The 20,793-nt window shown below is 37.2% G+C and overlaps 1 protein-coding gene across 3 annotated transcripts in view; it reads left to right on the top strand.

Moving 5' to 3' along the window:
- The window catches only part of LOC123518570 (protein SMG7-like), a 47,375-nt gene that overhangs the window by 7,553 nt on the left and 19,029 nt on the right, over positions 1–20,793 (top strand). For all 3 annotated transcript variants that reach the window (XM_045279437.1, XM_045279436.1, XM_045279438.1), the window contains exons 3-9: positions 3,046–3,133; positions 3,983–4,111; positions 10,715–10,833; positions 10,925–11,089; positions 11,239–11,421; positions 12,347–12,536; positions 15,736–15,848. In XM_045279437.1, the coding sequence (XP_045135372.1) occupies positions 3,046–3,133; positions 3,983–4,111; positions 10,715–10,833; positions 10,925–11,089; positions 11,239–11,421; positions 12,347–12,536; positions 15,736–15,848 (987 nt within the window). The remainder of the gene's footprint in view (positions 1–3,045; positions 3,134–3,982; positions 4,112–10,714; positions 10,834–10,924; positions 11,090–11,238; positions 11,422–12,346; positions 12,537–15,735; positions 15,849–20,793) is intronic.

Genomic DNA, 20,793 nt, shown 5'->3' with positions numbered 1-20,793 from the left:
CTTCATAATTTTTACTTTCATTAAACCTTTTACTGTACTATGATGCACTCTCGCCTTGTTTACTCTCAATGGAAGTTCAAGTCAGGGATTAAACTTGTTATAATTGGTTTGCTTAACGAAAATTTGCTTAACGAACGTTTTTTTAGGAACGTAATCCATTCATTAAGCGTGGTTTGCCTGTGTATATATATATATATATATATATATATATATATATATATATATATATATATATATATATATATATATATATATACAGTAAAGTCCCGGGTTACGTTGGTCTCGAGTTACGTCAAACTCGTAGTTACGTCAGTTCACTATAAGGCAATTTAAGATTAAAAAAATTGAAAATTTATAAATCGTAAAGCACAGGATTTATTGTTATTGTTGGCCGCCCGCCTCAAGCTTGAATACAATAACAACCTGCCTCAGTTCCACCACACCGTCGCCCCTGGCAAGTGTAATCCTACTTCTGTGTTTACTGACTCAAGTTCTTAGTATCTTGCTCAATGGCACCAAAGAGAAAGCTCCTTAGTGACAGCAGTGATGCTAAGAAAAGGAAAACCATTACGCTACAAGAAAAAGAGGACATAATTAAAAGACATGAGAAGGGAGGCAGCAGCTGTGTGTGAGGGAGTGAAGAAGAAAATGGGAAGCCCGTTACCATGACAACGGGGAGGTTGACGACCTTGAGGGCTTGCGCATCCATCACAACAATAACAACCCCGGAGCCTTTGCCTGGGCCACATGACACTCGCAGCTCACTTGCACCGTCTGTGCCTGTCTGCTGATCCCTATTGCATTTCCTGCTCCGCTGCCCATGCTTCTACTCCCACCGCACTGCACTACGCTCACAGCTGTCTGCCCTGGGCGTCACAACATTCGACCTGCCCACCCTCCTGGCGGCCTCAGGCGTCCACCCCTCTCGGCAACCTTCAGTCCTTCGCGTTCGCGGCCCTAATCAACAACAAAAACAAGCTTGTGTTTCATATTCCTACATGTTGTAAATAATATAACAATATAACCTTTAACTTACCTGAATGACCATAAACAATGATTGGTTGAAAACTCGATAATATGCTTTGAAATGTATGGGAACTCAAGTTACGTATAAAATCAACTTACGTCATGTTTCAGGAACGTAACACTGAGGTAAACCGAGATCTTACTGTGTATATATATATATATATATATATATATATATATATATATATATATATATATATATATATATATATATATATATATATATATATATATATATATATACACACACACACACACACACACACACACAGTAATACTCCGATTAATGAACGTTCGTCTAACGAATTTCTGGTTTAACATACTATATAAAGTTAGACCAAAAAGTCTGCATAACGTGCAACCACATCCGTTTTAGCGAATTTTCTAGGTTTGAATTTGCCGGGTGAGGGACCGAACGCGGCAGCTTCACTGTGATTGGCTGGCTCCCTGCCTCTGTCTCTAGCACTCCTGGGGCCAGATCCAAAAAGCTGGTGGTTGTCTATGTTGGTACAGACAACCTCCATAGCAACCTCCTGCTCACATACCAACCTTCATAAAATAGCATCCACAAAGATTTGTTGCTGTTGGCAGGTGGAGGTTGGTAGCCTGCCTAAAAGTGCTCATTATCTGCCAGGACCTGGATCCAAGAAACTTTAACGTCAGAGCAACCTCCTGCCGTGAAATGGCATCCATAAACGCTTGGAGGGACAGTAACAAGGTTGCTCTGAGATTGCTGGGAACACCACCTCTGGAGGTGGTGTTACTGTCTTATATATGTATTTATGTTCACAAAACAACATTTCTAATGAAATACCATGGTATTTCATTAGTAATTTGCTATCACTCATTTCCATGGAGTCGAGGTTATCCTCATGGCATAAGCGTATATGAATACTAAGATATGATATCCATTATAGCAGGCATTAGAGGAGTGGAAACATAAATTTGTTATCGTGGTGAAAGTAACACACAAGCTAAAAGGGTCACAACAAGAAGACGAAGCAGCCGAATCGCGGTGAGTCTCCGCCTCATCTGTGGCCGATCTCATCTCTGCTTTATTTTTTGGTATTCAATGTAAGATTTCACTTTATGCATTAGAAAACAATCCTTTCTTGGGGGCAAGGTTTGTAAAAAGCTAATGAAATATTGTTTTGTGAACATAAATGCATATATAAGACAGTAACACCACCTCGAGAGGTGGTGTTCCCAGTAACTTCAGAGCAACCTGATAGCAACCTCGTCACCGTCCCTCCAAGGGTTCATGGATGCCATTTCACGGCAGGAGGTTGCACTGATGTTGTTAAAGAATCTTGGATCCAGCTCCTGGTGCTGGTATTGGCTGCCTTTGTCTCACTCTCTCCCGCTCCGCAGTACGAAGAGGTTGACCTGTATTTCTGCTCCGCTTAACAACGTGTTTTCGCCACTTAACACGTTACCCACGTTAGTGCAATACGTTAGATTCTGCCTCACCGCGGCGAACTTTGATCCGCTCCTGCACAAATTACAGTGGAGCTATCAGTGAGAGAATTTGTACGTAGCTCTTTAACTTCCAATGACTCATATGATATCATAAAAAGTAGTGGTACACCGGTGGCCCAATACACTGCGAAACATATATATAATTTTTTTTAACCCATGTGGTATGTAAGGGACCATCCCAGAATGCATCCCCCTATTTCCATTATTTCCTATGGGAAAATTACATCTGCTTAACGAATTTTCGCTCTACGAACAGCTTTGACACCTCCTATTCTGTTTGTTAAGCGGAGTATTGCTGTGTATATATATATATATATATATATATATATATATATATATATATATATATATATATATATATATATATATATATCCTCCGCTGAGAAGGGGTTAACTAAATTAATTAATGATTTTGAGGTTTGTCTAGTTTCCAGTAAGAAAATCTTAACTAATTGATTATAAATAGTGAGACTGAGGATATCTTCATATGTAACCTTTCCCTAATGCATATAAATACATTCCCTTGATTTCTTCATGCAGGGAGGCTGAGGGTCTAAAGAGTCGTTTGAGCAGTTGCAGCCCTTTAGTGGGTAATAATGAAGCTTGGGCTGTTCAACATCAACTGCAGGTTTGTAATTCAAACTGATTGTTTTTGGAGTTTAAGATTAGCTACAATGTCAAGATCTAGTACTGATATTTATTTTTTACCATTAATTTATTTTTTTATTTACTCATGTGTTATTTTTTTACCATTTTTTTTAGAAATGAATGACTTTCTTGCCTTTGATGTAAATTAAGATACATGGAATACTACCATTCTTGTAGTAAACTTCATCTCTTCACTAGAACTCAGATGCCTTAGGCAATTGGAAGCCAGTTTTTCTGTCCCCCCCTACTTTCTCTTTACTATGGTAATTTACTTTATGTGTATATGATATCCTTTGTGGTAGATCTGAGTGCTGTAGACATGATGACCTGACCTCATGCAGTGCTGGTCTGTGTTGAATAATTAGGTGACACCTGCCCCTCACGCAACCTGGCTTTCTCAGGCAACTCCTCACAAGTGTGGTGTTTGTTTTTATATTTACCAACAAGATGGGATTACTCAGAAAGAACATATAAGTTATGTTCAAATTCAAGATTACTGAGTATTTTGACATAGTTTACTGATAGAGACATAGAACAAGGTGCCAAGAGGGTGGGTGGCATTTGGTAAAAGCTACCACAATGCACCTGGAGGATTAGATGTTATATATGCTACTTTAGATATGACAGACATCAGTAGTAGTTGTTGCAGTAGTATATTTGATATGTTCCTTTTTTTTACTAGTTTTGTTTTTGCATGTTTTTGTTACTGCTTATTTCATAGATATTCTTCATTGTTAAAATGTGAAAGGCAGGTTACATATAATATTTTGGAATACTTTTTATTCTATTCTTTAAAGCTTTTTGATAACTGTGTACATGTAACTCCTAGGTGGTATGTGGGCAGCTTTTGGTCCACTGGATTGAGGCTGCTTTGGATCATGGGGTGGAACGAGACCTGTGGAACCAAGGCTTTAGGAACACAATAACACAACTTCAAGCTCAGGCTAAAGATAAACAGGTAAGATACCACAGCTATTTATATTTCATTATTATTATCTAGTCTTGTACCAAGTACACTGTGGCTAGAAGGAAACATTGGAGTATATGAATCTTATTTGTATATATACAGGCAACCCCAGATTAACGAACGTTCACACAACAAGGTTTCCCTACAGCAAACGTTTCCATTTACTACCACTGCTCGTATAATGAACACCAAACTTGCTTTAACATAATTTTATCTAGGTGATTTTTTCAAAGTTTGAAAACCCCACTGCATCACGCAAGCCGACAGGCTTTTGAACACACAGCGCCTCTTGTGGACAAAACATGCACCACTCACTCTCCTACCCTTCCCCACTCTTAGTTCAAAACAATAACAGCGTCAGCAGCAGCTTGTCTTCCCTTGCTCAACATGCCACCAAAACGTCCTGCAACTAGCCCTGCAATATCGCCTAGTATTGCTAAGAAGACCAGGAAGTCTCTTACTCACGAAGTGAAGCTGGATATTATTCACAGACACGAGAGGCAAGAAAACTAATAGCATTGCTCGCCACCATGGCTTGACTCCATCTACTGTCTCTACTATTTTCAAGTCAGCAGATTCTATTACGAAGGCTGATAAGACTGTATCTTCCTTGCAAGCTAAAAGAACCACCCAAACTCATGATTGCAATGGATAAAATGGAAAGCCTTGTGGAAATGTGGTACTACCTAAGTTTTGTATGCGGTACAATGATGTGCCCTTTGTTTACATTCCACAGGTTGCTGGCTAGCATCTTTCCTGCTCCACTCTCCCTCCTTTCATAGATTTAAGATCATCAACATTATGAAATTACTTACATACATACATTAGTATACATTATAATGACTTAGTATTAAATTAAACTGCTTAAATGTTTAATTTCATAATTTTTACTTTCACTAAACCTTTCACTGTACTGTGATGCACTCTCGCTTTGTTTACTCTCAATGAAAGTTCAAGTCAGGGGTCAAACTTGTTATAGTTAGTTCGCTTAACGAAAATTCATGCAACGAATGATATTTCACGAACATAACCCCTTTGTTAAGCGGGTATTGCCTGTTTGTATATATATATATATATATATATATATATATATATATATATATATATATATATATATATATATATATATACAGTAAAGTCCCGGGTTATGTCGGTCTTGAGTTACGTCAAACTCGTAGTTACATCAGTCCACTATAAGGCAATTTAAGATTAAAAAAATTGAAAATTTATAAATTGTAAAGCGCGGGATTTATTGTTATTGTTGGGGGTTACCCGTCACACCGCCCGCCTCACGCTTCAATATAATAACACCCTGCCTCAGTTCCACCACACCGTCGCCCCTGGCAAGAGTGTTATCCTACTTCTGCGTTTACTGACTCAAGTTCTTAGTATCTTGCTCAATGGCACCAAAGAGAAAACTCCTTAGTGACAGCAGTGATGCTAAGAAAAGGAAAACCATTACGCTACAAGAAAAAGAGGACATAATTAAAAGACATGAGAAGGGAGGCAGCAGCTGTGTGTGAGGGAGGGAAGAAGAAAATGGGAAGCCCGTTACCATAACAACGGGGAGGTTGACGACCTTGAGGGTTCGCGCACCCATCACAACAATAACAACTCCGGAGCCTTCGCCTGGGCCACACGACACTCGCAGCTCACTTGCACCGTCTGCGTCTGTCTACTGATCCCTATTGCCCTTTCCTATTGCATTTCCTGCCCCGCTGCCCACGCTTCTACTCCCATCACACTGCACTACGCTCCCTGCTGTCTGCCCTGGGCGTCACAACATTTGACCTGCCCACCCTCCTGGCGGCCTCAGAGCCACCCTTCTCGGCAACCTGCAGTCCTTCGCGTTCGTGGCCCTAATCAACAACAAAAACAAGCTTGTGTTTCATATTCCTACATACTTGTAAATAATATAACAATATAACCTTTAACTTACCTGAATGACCATAAACAATGATTGGTTGAAAACTCGATAATATGCTTTGAAATGTACGGAAACTCGAGTTACGTACAAAATCGACTTACGTCATGTTTCAGGAACGTAACTCTTACGTAAACCGAGACCTTACTGTATATATATATATATATATATATATATATATATATATATATATATATATATACACACAGGAAACCTTCGCTATATCGAACCTCTGTATAACGATTTTCAGATATAAGGACTGTATTATTCTGGCCGAACAATCCTCTGCTATAGCGAATTTGGTTCGGTAAGTAGCGAACTCGGTTCGGTGCGTGAGGAGCGGTTAGCGTCACACAGCCTGGTGGCCCCATAGCCCCACTCGGCTTGCTGCATCAGTCTACACCCAGGATTCATCCAGTAATTACAGTTTATTCTTGTGGATGTGTGGAATTCGGAAAGGTAAAGAAAACACTCCTGGGCTTGGCAGCATTGACTGGCCTGACGCATAACTGAACGACTTATCTGATATAGCGAATTTAGGTCGTTATTAAAGATGGATTACTGACCCTTGGATACAATGAACTTTCGGTTATAATGATAGGCCTTTCCCACCAATTAGTTTGTTATAGCGTGGGTTTACTGTATATATAATATATATATATATGTATATATATATATATATATATATATATATATATATATATATATATATATATATATATATATACACACACACACAGTCAACCCTCGGCTATCGCGACTTCCGCTATCACGTTTTATTGCTATCACGCACCCATGAAAAGCTGCTAAAATTTCATTTCATTATCGTGACCTCAGATACCTGCTATCGCGCGCCCAGCCATGACGTCATGGGATATCTGAGCGCTCATTGGCCAAAACCGCCTTCCCACCAAGATCAATTTGGCTATCGCTTTTCCATAGCGCTATTTCGCCCCAGTTGGGCGCAAGAGCTGAGGGTTATGTATATATATATATATATATATATATATATATATATATATATATATATATATATATATATATATATATATATATATATATATATATATATATATATATATATATATATATATATATATATATATATATATATATATATATATATATATATATATATATATATATATATATATATATATATATATATATATATATATACACACACACACACACACACACACACACACACACACACACACACACACACACACACACACACACACCAGCGCCTCTCGTTTACAAAATGCCCACCACTCACTCCCCCTAGTTCAAAACAATAACAGCGTCAGGAGCAGCTCATCTTCCCTCACTCTACATGCCACCAAAACGCCCTGCAGTGTTGCCTAGCGTTGCTAAGAAGACCAGAAAGTCTCTTACTCTTGAAGTGAAGCTGGATATCATTCACAGACACGAGAGAGACAAGAAAACTAATAGCATTGCTTCCCACCATGGCTTGCCTCCATCTACTGTCTACCATTTTCAAGTCATAAGACTTTATTAAGAAAACTGGTGAGATCATATCTTCCTTGCAAGCTAAAGAACCACCCGAACTCGTGACTCTGCAATGAATAAAATGGAAAGCCTGTGGAAATGTGGTACATAAGTTTTGTATGTGGTACAATGATGCGCTCTTTGTTTACATTCCACAGGTTGCCAGCTAGCGTATTTCCTGCTCCATTCTCCCTCCCTTTATGAATTTAAGATCATCAACATTATAAAGTTACTTACATACATACATTAGTGTACATTATAATAACTTAGTCTTAAAGTAAACTGCTTAGATGTTTAATGACTTAGTCTTAAATTAAACTGCTTAAATGTTTAACTTCATAATTTTTACTTTCATTAAACCTTTTACTGTACTATGATGCACTCTCGCTGTTTACTCTCAATGGAAGCTAAAGTCAGGGGTTAAACTTGTTGTAATTGGTTTGCTTAACGAAAATTCGCTCAACGAAGTGTTTTTTAGGAACGTAACCCCGTTGTTAAGCGGGGGTTGCCTGATAGTTAGTCCATTCTAATCTTAATAAAACCTGGTTTATAACATTTTCAAAGTATTTTTTTTTTTTTTTATATAATTTTGATTTGTACATACTGTAAGTGAAGGCTGGTGATGGATAACGTAGAAGAGGAGGGGAGAAGGTGAGGAGGAGGGAGGTCGTCAGAGGACAAGTCACCATCCATGAAAACATCTTTTGTGATTCCTGTGAACCCACTAGTGGAGGGATGTGGCTTAATAACACTTGCATTTTCACTAGATTCCTTATTTTCAGCACTAAAAAGCCTCTTTGGGTTCATTGTAAGTTTATAGATGAAAAACTATTGACATTACGCAAGAGAATGTGGTGTTTTTCAAGACTGCGGCAGGACTTGGGATGCGCACCAGTATCCAATATACCAGAATACCAGCAAATTTTTACCAGTAATACAGTATCAGAACAGGACAATGGTGGCAGCAGAGAGGGAGAGGTTAGAGTTTTGTTTGCAACTGTGTTTGCAGCCGTTCGATTACCAAATACTTTCACCACTAATAAGCCTTTGGTGTTAATTTATAAGTGAAGAACTACAGACAGAACACACAAGAATGTTATTCTGAAGACCACAGCAGCACAACTGGTGGTGGGGGGAGGGAGAGGCCAGGGAACCTTTGTTTACTACCACGTGTGTGGATGTTCAACTATCAGGTATTTTTTCAAGTATTAAATCAAATTTTTGTATTTGAGTATTGAAAAGCTCAGCTATTAAGATGTTTGAGTATTGAGTTTCCACTGTGTGTGTGTGTGTGTGTGTGTGTGTGTGTATATATATATATATATATATGCAGGTAACTCTTGATTTACGCTTGTTTAATTTACGCGTTTTTTTATTACACGACCGAAAAAATATTATAATTCATTTAATTTGTGCGATTGGTTTGCTTATACGCAATTTGGCCCAACCGCATTTTCAAACAGCGCCAGACCCAATTTCAAACTGCTCGCCAGAGAGTTCCGCAGCTGGCTGATAGGTGAAGCTCTTTTGCCATGGACGCACTCTTCTGCTACACAGTGATGCAAAAAGAATTTTCCAAGAAAAAACGCCAGACCACCATGCGGCAGTTTTTCAAAAAAACACCAGTGGAAGATGTAGTACCAGAAGAGGATGTGGACGATCCTGTAGAAGCGGTGGAAGCAGAGGAAGCACAGGTGGATGATGACGTCCTTGACTTGGAGGTGGACAGCGACGGCTTGTTAGGGGTGAAGACATTGGCATCCTGTGTTTATATTTTTACTAGTGTTTACTTTTATACTGTGGAGTTATTTTTGATAAGTGAATTTTTGATAAAGTGGAAAAGCTCAGAGGATGATGGTGACTGACTATGGTGTGAGTGGTGAAGGTAGTCATGCAGTGAGTGTTGTGTTTACGTATTCTTTGTTTTGTTATTTTCTCTTATTATTTTTGCTTTCTCTTATTATTTCTTGCTTTTCCCTTTACTTTGAATACACTTCTAGTATTTAGAATGGTAGATAATAAAAACATGTTAATTTGTCCAAATAAATAGAGTATTGTGTACAAATCTTTTTGGACCACATCCCGCATCCCCCCTATTATTTCTTATGAGAATTACATGTTTGTTTTACGTGAATTTTGATATACGCAATGCCTCTTGGAACGCATCTATTGACAGATCGAGAGTTACCTGTATATATATATATATATATATATATATATATATATATATATATATATACAGTAAAGTCCCGGGTTACGTCGGTCTCAAGTTACGTCAAACTCGTAGTTATGTCAGTCCACTATAAGGCAATTTAAGATTAAAAAAATTGAAAATTTATAAATCGTAAAGTGCGGGATTTATTGTTATTGTTAGTGGTTGCCTGCCACACCACCCGCCTCACGCTTTAATACAATAACACCCTGCCTCACTTCCACCACACCGTTGACCCTGGCAAGAGTGTTATCCTACTTCTGCGTTTACTGACTCAAGTTCTTAGTATCTTGCTCAATGGCACCAAAGAGAAAACTTCTTAGTGACAGCAGTAATGCTAAGAAAAGGACACACGACACTCGCAGCTGACTTGCACCGTCTGCGCCTGTCTGCTGATCCCTATTGCCCTTTCCTATTGCATTTTCTGCCCCGCTGCCCACACTTCTACTCCCACCGCACTGCACTACGCTCCCAGCTGTCCACCCTGGGCGTCACAACATTCAACCTGCCCACCCTTCTGGCGGCCTCCGGCGTCCACCCATCTCTGCAACCTGCAGTCCTTCGCGTTCGTGGCCCTAATCAACAACAAAAACAAGCTTGTGTTTCATATTCCTACATACTTGTAAATAATATAACAATATAACCTTTAACTTACCTGAATGACCATAAACAATGATTGGTTGAAAACTCGATAATATGCTTTGAAATGTAATGGAAACTCGAAAGTTATGTACAAAATCGACTTACGTCATGTTTCAGGAACGTAACTCTGACGTAAACCGAGACCTTACTGTGTGTGTGTATATATATATATATATATATATATATATATATATATATATATATATATATATATATATATATATATATATATATATATATATATATATATATATATAGATGTATAAATACAGTGGTGTAATGTATAACTTCTTTTCTCTGGCAGGGAGGTTCAAATGAAGCTCGGGATTTGTTAGGATGGTTTCTCAATTCAGCTAGTGGATTCTATCTCCAGCTCTTCAATCAAATATGCTCAGAGTATGGCCTTGATTTGCCTTTTCGGAGGTTAGTACTTTTGCTCTTTATAAACAATAAAAAATTACTGCTTTCTCAAATATGACTTTCTAGATACTTAAGAGTTAATGTTTTTATGCAGGAAGGACAGCATATATGGTGTAGTAGACCTAAATGTGTCTACACAAACAAAATCCAAAGCAAGCAGTCAGAAGAATGCCTTGTATATCTGCCAGTACTGTTTGGTGCATCTGGGAGATTTAGCAAGGTATCGCCATCAAGCCAAGCAAGCAGAGACATATTACAGGTACTTTACTTTGATTCTAGTTTGTAAATTTATCACAGTTTGTTTTTAAACTTGATTTGAAATAATATTTGTGAAATTTTTGTGACTTAAGAGAGAAAATATTGATAAGGATGACCTGTACTCAGGACAGTGTTTTGTTTATATTTCAGACATGCAGTTATGGTTGCACCAACCAGTGGCCACCCATATAATCAACTTGCACTCCTCGAGGCTGGGCGAGGAAACCGTCTAGCGGCTGTGGCACTTTATGTTCGAGCCATGTGTGTGCCTTGTCCTTTCCCAGGTGCTCCTGCTAATTTAACACAAACACTTTCAAAGCTTTTGGCTTCTTGGTAAGTATAAATTGCATCATTTTAGGAATGCTTACCTACTGTTTTTGGCTGGTAGAATAGTAAATAGTATGCTCAGCCTAAAACTGAGTCATGGGTGCTTAAAACCCTTGACTAGGTACACTGTTATGTATCTGAGCTTATAAGAGTATTGTGATTTACTAATATTCTTAAATTTTGATCTTTTGTCAATTTAAGTAATGCTGCTCTTTGATGTATAATGGGGAAGCTAGCCTCTTACATAATACACTTTTTTGGATTGGAAGGTTATGCATGTACAGGCTTTGTGTGTGTTTAGGCTTTTTAAGGCTATTGAATTATCAGGTTGATATGTTTTGCTTTATTTTTGTTATTAATTTTTATCAGAAAAGACTGCTACTTCTGTATTGTAAAGCCTAATACACTACTCATTTTATCATAAGCATTGTTTCAGTATTAAGTGCGGTATTTGTATTTTAACGTGTTAACTTCCGCTGTTCTCTTTTCTCTCTAAATATGTTCATCAGATTTTATCTTTCAAGAAAGCAAGCAAAAAGAGTGGCTATAACGAAGTATCTTACACATTTTCCTCAAACATCCTTTTCATCACTCAGCACTTGAATCTTTATTATTTTATTTTCTTACCCTCCTAGTTTTCTTGAGTTAGAAATAACCACTCCTAATTTTTGCCCACTCACTTACCTCTCCTCAATCCTTTAGTTGTTGCATATTTTTATACTTAAGTCTTTTCTTGATTTCTTAATCTTGAATGATCATGTTTTCACACTTCATATCCCTGTAATATCATTCTTATTCACATTTTCCCTTTTCCTGATGTTTTTATCAATAGTGCATATGAAGTGTGTTAATGTTTAAATGTAGATATGACTCTGTAGATTATTGTAATTTGAAACAAAACAGTTATGTTTCATATTTAATTTCATTTCAGCCGCAACAATGATGTGAGTGCATCATCACGAGTCACAGGAGAGGAATACACAAACCTGTTTTTACAGTGCCATGCACGGCTTTATTTACATGCAGATGTTGTACATGCTCAAGAAGCACTTCCAACCCTCTCTTCAGCCCTGTCCACTTTGGTAGCTACCAATGCATTTACTAGGACCAGTTTGATTCAGGTGTGTAGATACTTTCTTTTTTTTATATACTTGGCATTTCATGATAGCAAATTATTATTGAAATCTAAAGAAATAGGATTAGGTACAGTAATACCTCGAGATATGATTAACCCAACATACGATTTTTTTGATATATGACGAAAAATTTCATATAATATATGCCTTGAAATACGAAGATATTTTTAAGATACGAATAGCCATCGGTAGGTGGCGCAGGGATCCCTCAGCTATCTGTGTCCACCCAAACATTCAGCCCGCGTTGTGAATTGTTGTTCATCTTTTGTGCATGTACAGGCAAACCCAGCTTAATGAACGGGTTACGTTCCTAAAAAAACGTTCATTAAGCAAATTTTCGTTAAGCGAACCAATTATAACAAGTTTAACCCCTGACTTGAACTTCCATTGAGAGTAAACAAAGCGAGAGTGCATCATAGTACAGTGAAAGGTTTAATGAAAGTAAAAATTATGAAGTTAAACATTTAAGCACTTTAATTTAAGACTAAGTCATTATAATGTACACTAATGTATGTATGTAAGTAACTTTATAATGTTGATGATCTTAAATTAATGAAGGGAGGGAGAGTGGAGCGGGAAAGATGCTAGCTGGTGACCTGTGGAATGTAAACAAAGGACGCATCATTGTACCGCATACAAAACTTATGTACCGCATTTCCACAAGGCTTTCCATTTTATTCATTGCAGAGTCATGAGTTCGGGTGGTTCTTTTAGCTTGCAAGGAAGATACGGTCTCACCAGCCTTCTTAATAGAGTCTGCTGACTTCAAAATAGTAGAGACAGTAGATGGAGTCAAGATGGTGGTGAGCAATTCTATTAGTTTTCTGGCCTCGTGTCTGTGAATGATATCCAGCTTCACTTCGAGAGTAAGAGACTTCCTAGGCAACATTGCAGGGCATTTTGGTGGCATGTTGAGCAAGGGAACACTGTTATTGCTTTGAGCTGAGAGTGGGGAAGGGTAGGGGAGTGAATGGTGCGTGTTTTGTTCACGAGAGGTGCTGGTTTATTCAAAAGCCTGTCGGCTTTTGTGATACAGCGGGGCTTTCAAACTTGGAAAAAATTACCTGGATAAAATTTCGTTAAAGCGAGGTTGGTGTTTGTTATACGAGCAGATGGTAGTAAAAGGAAACATTTGTTGTAACAAAATTTTGTTATATGAACCTTCATTAAGTGGGGGTTGCCTGTGTGTGTCTGTGCTCCTTGGCAGTAAGTAGTTTTTGTTAAGTTTTATGAACTAATGGGTCCCAAAAGTAAAAGTTTGGCGAGAGACACACAAAATAGCCTGTATTCACATACTGATTACACTTAGAAATTCAATAAACGAGTGAGCACAAATGGTGTTCTGCCCACAAGCAACTCTTCCTCTTTGCAATGCAAAAAAACTGAAGTCTCTAGATGTCATGGTTACCTAGATGTCATGGTTACCGAAATATCACAGGTTGAATGAGGTGGTATCATCGGTTTACGTGGCCTTGCGTCTGATCGGATTCAGCGGCCTTGGCTACAGCAATAGAAAATGGGTCCCTTGTATCACCCCCCCCCTCTCTCTCTCTCTCTCTCTCTCTCTCTCTCTCTCTCTCTCTCTCTCTCTCTCTCTCTCTCTCTCTCTCTCTCTCTCTCTCTCTCTCTCTCTCCTGTTCTGATACCACTCTCATTCAAAAGTTGTCTTCCTGTAACATGGCGAGAGACCTAAGGGATAGAAGTAAGGTATGTGGGAGAGGTGGCGGAATCAGACACAGTGAAATCACTGTCGCTCCCACCATCCATCGTTGGTGACACAGTGATGTAGAGCATATGTTTACTCCTGATGAGTGTTGCCAGCTCACAAGCAAAGAAAACGGGAAGAAAATAACCAAAATATAGCCGTAAAAGCCTAAACATCTATCGATGTGCCCTGAGTCTTGCATGATGAACGTCTATCGATGTGTCCCGAGTTTTGTGGGTTAAGTTGTTATTTGGGCAATATAGTTCATTTATATCATGCATACAATAAACATTGTATTTATCTTATATTAAATTTATAATTGGTTGGTATTTAAAGCATGTTAATTTTTTGGGGGGGTAAATTCATATCACAAAAACGAATTAATTCTATTTCCATTAATTTCTATGGAAAAAATTTATTAGATATACAATTTTTTTATGTACAATGATCGTCATGGAACGAATTAAATTCGTATGTCGAGGTACCACTGTATTTTGTATTATGACATTAAGGAAGTAAGGTTGTGAGTATTCCTTACCTGACTGCATGAAGTTTTACTCTAGTAGTGAATTTTTTAATGATTAGTCATTGATTGATTTTGTTATATATGTACTGATTTTGATTGCATTTATACAGTTTATGTTTATATTATCAAGTCATCTACTTTAGTATCATCTTAATTGTTATTCTCTGTATTTTTTTTGGTATTTCCATTTATTTATTTATTTATTTATTTTTTTTTTTTTTTTTTTTTTTTTTTGGTTTACACAAATCTACTTCTGTGTGCTATTGGTTTGGTATATACTGTACTTTAGTATTTCTAACAAACATGTAGTACTGTGATTAGGTGGATGGCCTGACCACAGACTCTGGCTAGGCTGGATTTGAAAAAGCCTGTCACTGTATTCTCTGTATGTTTTAAAACCACTTTTTGAAAGGAACAGAATGAGGAGACTTAAGAACATTTCCTTTGTGTGTGTTTTTATTCTTACAGGGAAACAAGTTTTTGTGTCTTGGCTTGTTCATTTCCATTTACATACATTCTCATCCTGGTACAGTATATAGATAAAGAGACACTGCTTGCACATCCATAGCACATCCATGATAGATTTTTGAGGTCCTACATATTTAATTTTAAGTATTCTTGTGTGACACTCCTTCCTCAAGTTTTGTTGCTCAGTAGTATATTACAAATCCATCTTATCTGCTCTGTCATTTTTCTATCAAATTATAATATTCCTCATTATATTTAATTCATGGCTGTCTATATATGGCAGCCTTTTAGTATTTAATTGTAAAATAAGTAATCTCATACAAAAATCTTAATTTCTGAATATTATCATAATAGCAAGTCTAATATGATTATGAAAATAAAGTCATATTTACCTGATCAAATGATAACAAATGAGCAGTTGTGTGATTTGCAAAATTATGTTAAATTTTTATTCTAAAGAATATAACTAATTCAATCTTTTCCAGATGGTTGTGGTAAATCTTTTTGCCCTGTGTTACTTTTCGGGAAAGATTAAAGTTAAGACTGGTGAAGAAGCTGGTGTGAAGAGGGATGAGGAGAAACTAGAGAATACTAAGGGGTAAGTATATTTTTTTTTCTTTTATAATGAATTAGGTGAGCACTGAATATTTATCCATATTATAGTAATTTTTTTGTTTAAGGGGACCGTCCGATGGCCATGGTATCGAAAAATCTGAAAAAAAATTGAAAATCCCCAAAACACCACCAGAGCATCCCCAAACATATGGCAACATAGTGATGGAGTATTTTGGGGAAATATGCTAAAATACTTGAGGTATTTAAACTAAAGGGCCCCTGCCACACCCACCGCAGCCCAGTGCTTCCCTCCACCCAACTCTCTGTACCATAAATGATGATAATAAGCACGGAAAAAGCTATGGAAAGTGGTTTCTTTGGTAAAGAAAGGTGGGCGCTGGCAACTCAGTACTATGGCGTACACAGGAACACACCCTCTCCCCTTCCATTTCAGTGTCCATGTGACTGCGATGGGAGGAGGATCTATTGAGTATCTCGCCCAATAATTTCACACCTTGCAAGCCACAATCCAGCCTATTTTACCTGCCTTTTTTGCCTTACAATATCTAAACAAACGGTGCAAGTGGAAATTACAAGTTGTAATGACCATGCATGGATAGGAGACACCCTTGCCTTCTAGTGACTAATAACTACAATCATTGTAGGGGCGGCCAGGTGCCATATGAGTCATACAGAATATTCTAAACATGCCTAAAAAGGATATATGATGCACATGGTGGTGTATGAGCACCAAATATCTAACCCAAATATCATTGAAATCGAATCTTCTCCCACATTTCTCATTGGATTTTCAATTTTGAGGTATCATTTTGAAGCTCAATGAAGCTGCTACATTTTTGCCTCATAGAATTTGGAATTTTTTTTTTTTTTTGTGCCGAAATATAATTTTATATAAATTTTTTTTTTTAATTAAAAATTCATAATGGCCATCAAAATAAAAAAAATCAAAATTCTATGAGGTAAAAAGTTTTGGTATACAACATAATTCATATCTGTACTGGCAAAATTGAAATATGTCCTCTAGTGACAAAGTTTATAGGATTTTTTTTTTTTTTTCAAAAAAATGATTTTTTATTTTTCGTGCAGTTATTTATGGGTCAATTCGCTTGTAACTACTAAACTAACATCGTGTAATAAACATCTATCAGCGAAAAAAAAAAAAAAAAATTACCCACGTACCTCTTTATTTTTTACTTTTCAAAAACCTCACCGGACGGTCCCCTTAACCAACACAGGGTTTAGTACATATGTATACATAGCTCTTAGAGAAGTGTTAAGCATGCATATATGTGTGTGTTATCTCTTAGTGAAGTTTTTTTTTTTTTTTTTTTTTTCTCTCTCTCTCTCTCCATTAAGCCTATAGCACCTGTAGGCTCACTTGAAGAGTGTATGGGAAGCGCTGTTCAGCTTTCACCCATAAGTGGCGCAGGCAATTTTATTTATAGTGGTACCCATATTAGGGCCCATATCACCCCCGAAGCTTATCTTGGGTGTAACCACCTAGAAACTGGGTATCATGGTGACATGTAGGTAACTTTAAACCACTCGACAAATGACAAAGTGTTTAAGGCTGTACGTGGTGGGGTTCTAACCTACACGTGGACGTTTGCCCAATCCCACGCTCACAACCTTATCCACTATGCCACTACCTCCGTACAGTAAGCCCCCCCACTTGGTGAATCTCAGCTTAGTGAAATTCACTTTTGGCGGTAGGGTAGCCACAGACCACCGAGTGCATGCTTGGCGATTTGAATTCAAACTTGGCGGCCACACGGCGAACCACACGGCTCCCCGGTGACGTCAGACCTCTCTCTAAATCTATCAGAACGCATTGTGAGAGTCCCCTTCAGCCATTTTGTTTGTGCTATTCTCTGTTCTGCTAGCGTGGGAACGAATTCTGGCGATTTACGGCCAACAGGGCCTCTACTAGCGTAACAGGTGGTACTAGTGGGGGTAAGGACAATGGTGGTGGTGGCAAGGATGAAAGTGGGCGAGGGAAACGGATGGAAAAACGGGAGTTACAGCCTTTATATCATGTCTTATTAGCTTTATTTATTGTTTATTGGTCTGTTTTGTACATGTGTTCTTATATGTGAAGACAAAAGATTTTATTTAAGCTTGAAAGATGGTATTTTAGGGATCAAAAGAGGGACTTTGGCAATGACCAAAGACTGATTGAGGCATTTTTTTGGCAATTTATAGGGTATAAAGAATTCGTACTTGGCGAAATTCACATTTAGCAGTAGTTCCGCTAGACTATATATATATATATATATATATATATATATATATATATATATATATATATATATATATATATATATATATTACAGATGTACCGATACCAAAATTTTGGCCGATTCCGATACCGATACTGATACCACCTATTTGGGCCGAAACCGGTACCACCGATACCGATACTACTACTTATAGTGATTACTGCACTGGACACCAGGATGAGTTGGTGGACGGCGAGCGTTATCAGATGGGAGACTTTGTTTTGGGGGATGCTGTAAGTCCTTCTGAGAACATTTGTGAAATAGGAGCAATTCTAGAAACTTTTCGAAGCCATTTGCAAAGGTAAATTACTCAGTAATTGGAATGAATATCTTCTCAGTCTTCTGATTCTTGTCAGTTATTTTAAATTCTTACTTCTTACTCTTTTAGCGACCATTTGGCCTTGTGCATTTTCATTATTAATTTTATTGACGATATTTTGGCGATAAAAAATATTTTTAAGATTATTAAACTTGTAAAACAGACACAAAATATTAGCAAAAGAAACTCATTTTGTTGTGTATGTTTCTCTTTAGTTAAATCTGACATCCTTTGATATCAATTCATTAGACATTAGTTAGACCAATTCAGAAAAATGAGCTTTCAAACCTAATCTTTTCAATTAAATAGAAAAAAAGTTTAGTTTATTCTAAATTTCTAGTGTATTGCTATGATCTTAAATAATTAATATGCAACAAATTATACACAATGCACATGATTACAAAACAGAATCGTTACTTTCTTAGTTATGGAATTTTTACATCCTTAGGTTAACACAAGTAACTCAAAATTAAACTTGCATTAAAATTAATATACATATATAATTTGAGCTTCCACCTATTCCAGTATGATATCTTGGAAAAGGCTAGCACTAGCACTGTTAATTATAAATCAAATAAGAATATGCTGTTATTTACAATAATGCAAAATGCCTAACTAAATATATATATATATATATATATATATATATATATATATATATATATATATATATATATATATATATATATATATATATATACCAAATCAGTTTGTTGGATTCTCAATATCTGAAGTTTGACATTCTTAGATTATAGTTAAAAAACATAAGCTTTTCACCTGTGTGAACTTTGTGTGGGTGGAGGAGCAGCGTCTGACTGAGAGACAGTGAGAATGCGGTGGTGACTCATGACAAATCGTGTGACAGGATGCTGGAGTTCAGCCTATACGCGTTTCATACACATCCAATTTAGAGGTTGTGGCTTGTTATCACAGAAAACAGTATTCTATGACATACGGTAATCACCATGGAAACTTAATACACTGTATTATATTAATTTGGTATCATCAATATCTTATATCGAATATATCACTAAGTAGTAAATTCCTTTTAGGTATCGGAAGTATCGGCATGAAATAAGCCGATACCGATACCCAAAAAATGGGCCGATACCTCCGATACCGATACCGATGCATCGGTACATCTCTAATATATATCTACCTATCTATCTATCTATCTATCTATCTATCTATCTATCTATATATATATATATATATATATATATATATATATATATATATATATATATATATATATATATATACATATACAGGCAACCCCGCTTGACGAAGGGGTTACGTTCCTAAAAACCACTTCGTTAAGCGAAACTCGTTAAGCGAACCGATTATAACAAGTTTAACCCCTGACTTGAACTTCCATTGAGAGTAAACAAAACGAGAGTGCATCATAGTACAGTGAAAGGTTTAATGAAAGTAAAAATTATGAAGTTAAACATTTAGGCAGTTTAATCTAAGTCATTATAATGTACACTAATGTTTGTATGTACGTAACTTTATATTGTTGATGATCTTAAATTTATGAAGGGAGGGAGAGTGAAACGGGAAAGACACTAACCAGCAACCTTTGGAATGTAAACAATGGGCTCATCATTGTACTGCATATAAAACTTATGTACCACATTTCCACAATTGGCTTTCCACTTTATCCATTGTAGAGTCACGAGTTCAGGTGGTTCTTTTAGCTTGCAAGGAAGATACGATCTTACCAGCCTTCTTAATAGAGTCTGCTGACTTGAAAATAGTTCAGACAGTAGATGGAGTCAAGATGGTGGCAAGCAATGCTATAGTTTTGTCACCTCTCGTGTCTGTGAATAATATTCAGCTTCACTTCGAGAGTAAGAGACTTCCTGGTCTTCTTAGGAACGCTAGGCCACATTGCAGGGCGTTTTGGTGGCATGTAGAGCGAGGCAAGACGAGCTGCTAGTGACGCTGTTATGTTTTGAATAGGGGGAGTGAGTGATCTGGTGAGTGGTGTGCATGTTGTCCACAAGAGGCTTGATCTTGATCTTAATCTTGATGCTACAGTGTTCCAGGATTCCTCCTGAGGCAGGCCTTAGTATCGGCAGCTCCTGGTGCATTCAAAAGCCAGTTGGCTTGCATGATACGGCGGGGCTTTCAAACTTGGAAAAAAATACCTGGATAAAACTTCGTTAAAGCGAGTTTGGTGTTCGTTAAACGAGCAGATGGTAGTAAAATGAAACCAAAAATTTTGTTGTGTGAACCTTCGGTAAACGGGGGTTGCCTGTATATATATATATATATATATATATATATATATATATATATATATATATATATATATATATATATATAGTAATTGCCCGCATATCTGGATTATAGCAGCCAAGGCC

Source organism: Portunus trituberculatus, chromosome 44, assembly GCF_017591435.1.
Source record: "Portunus trituberculatus isolate SZX2019 chromosome 44, ASM1759143v1, whole genome shotgun sequence".
Taxonomy (NCBI): Eukaryota; Metazoa; Arthropoda; class Malacostraca; order Decapoda; family Portunidae; genus Portunus; species Portunus trituberculatus.
The sequence above is the reverse complement of the archived record's forward strand: the minus strand, read 5'-3'. Positions and strand labels throughout refer to the sequence as shown.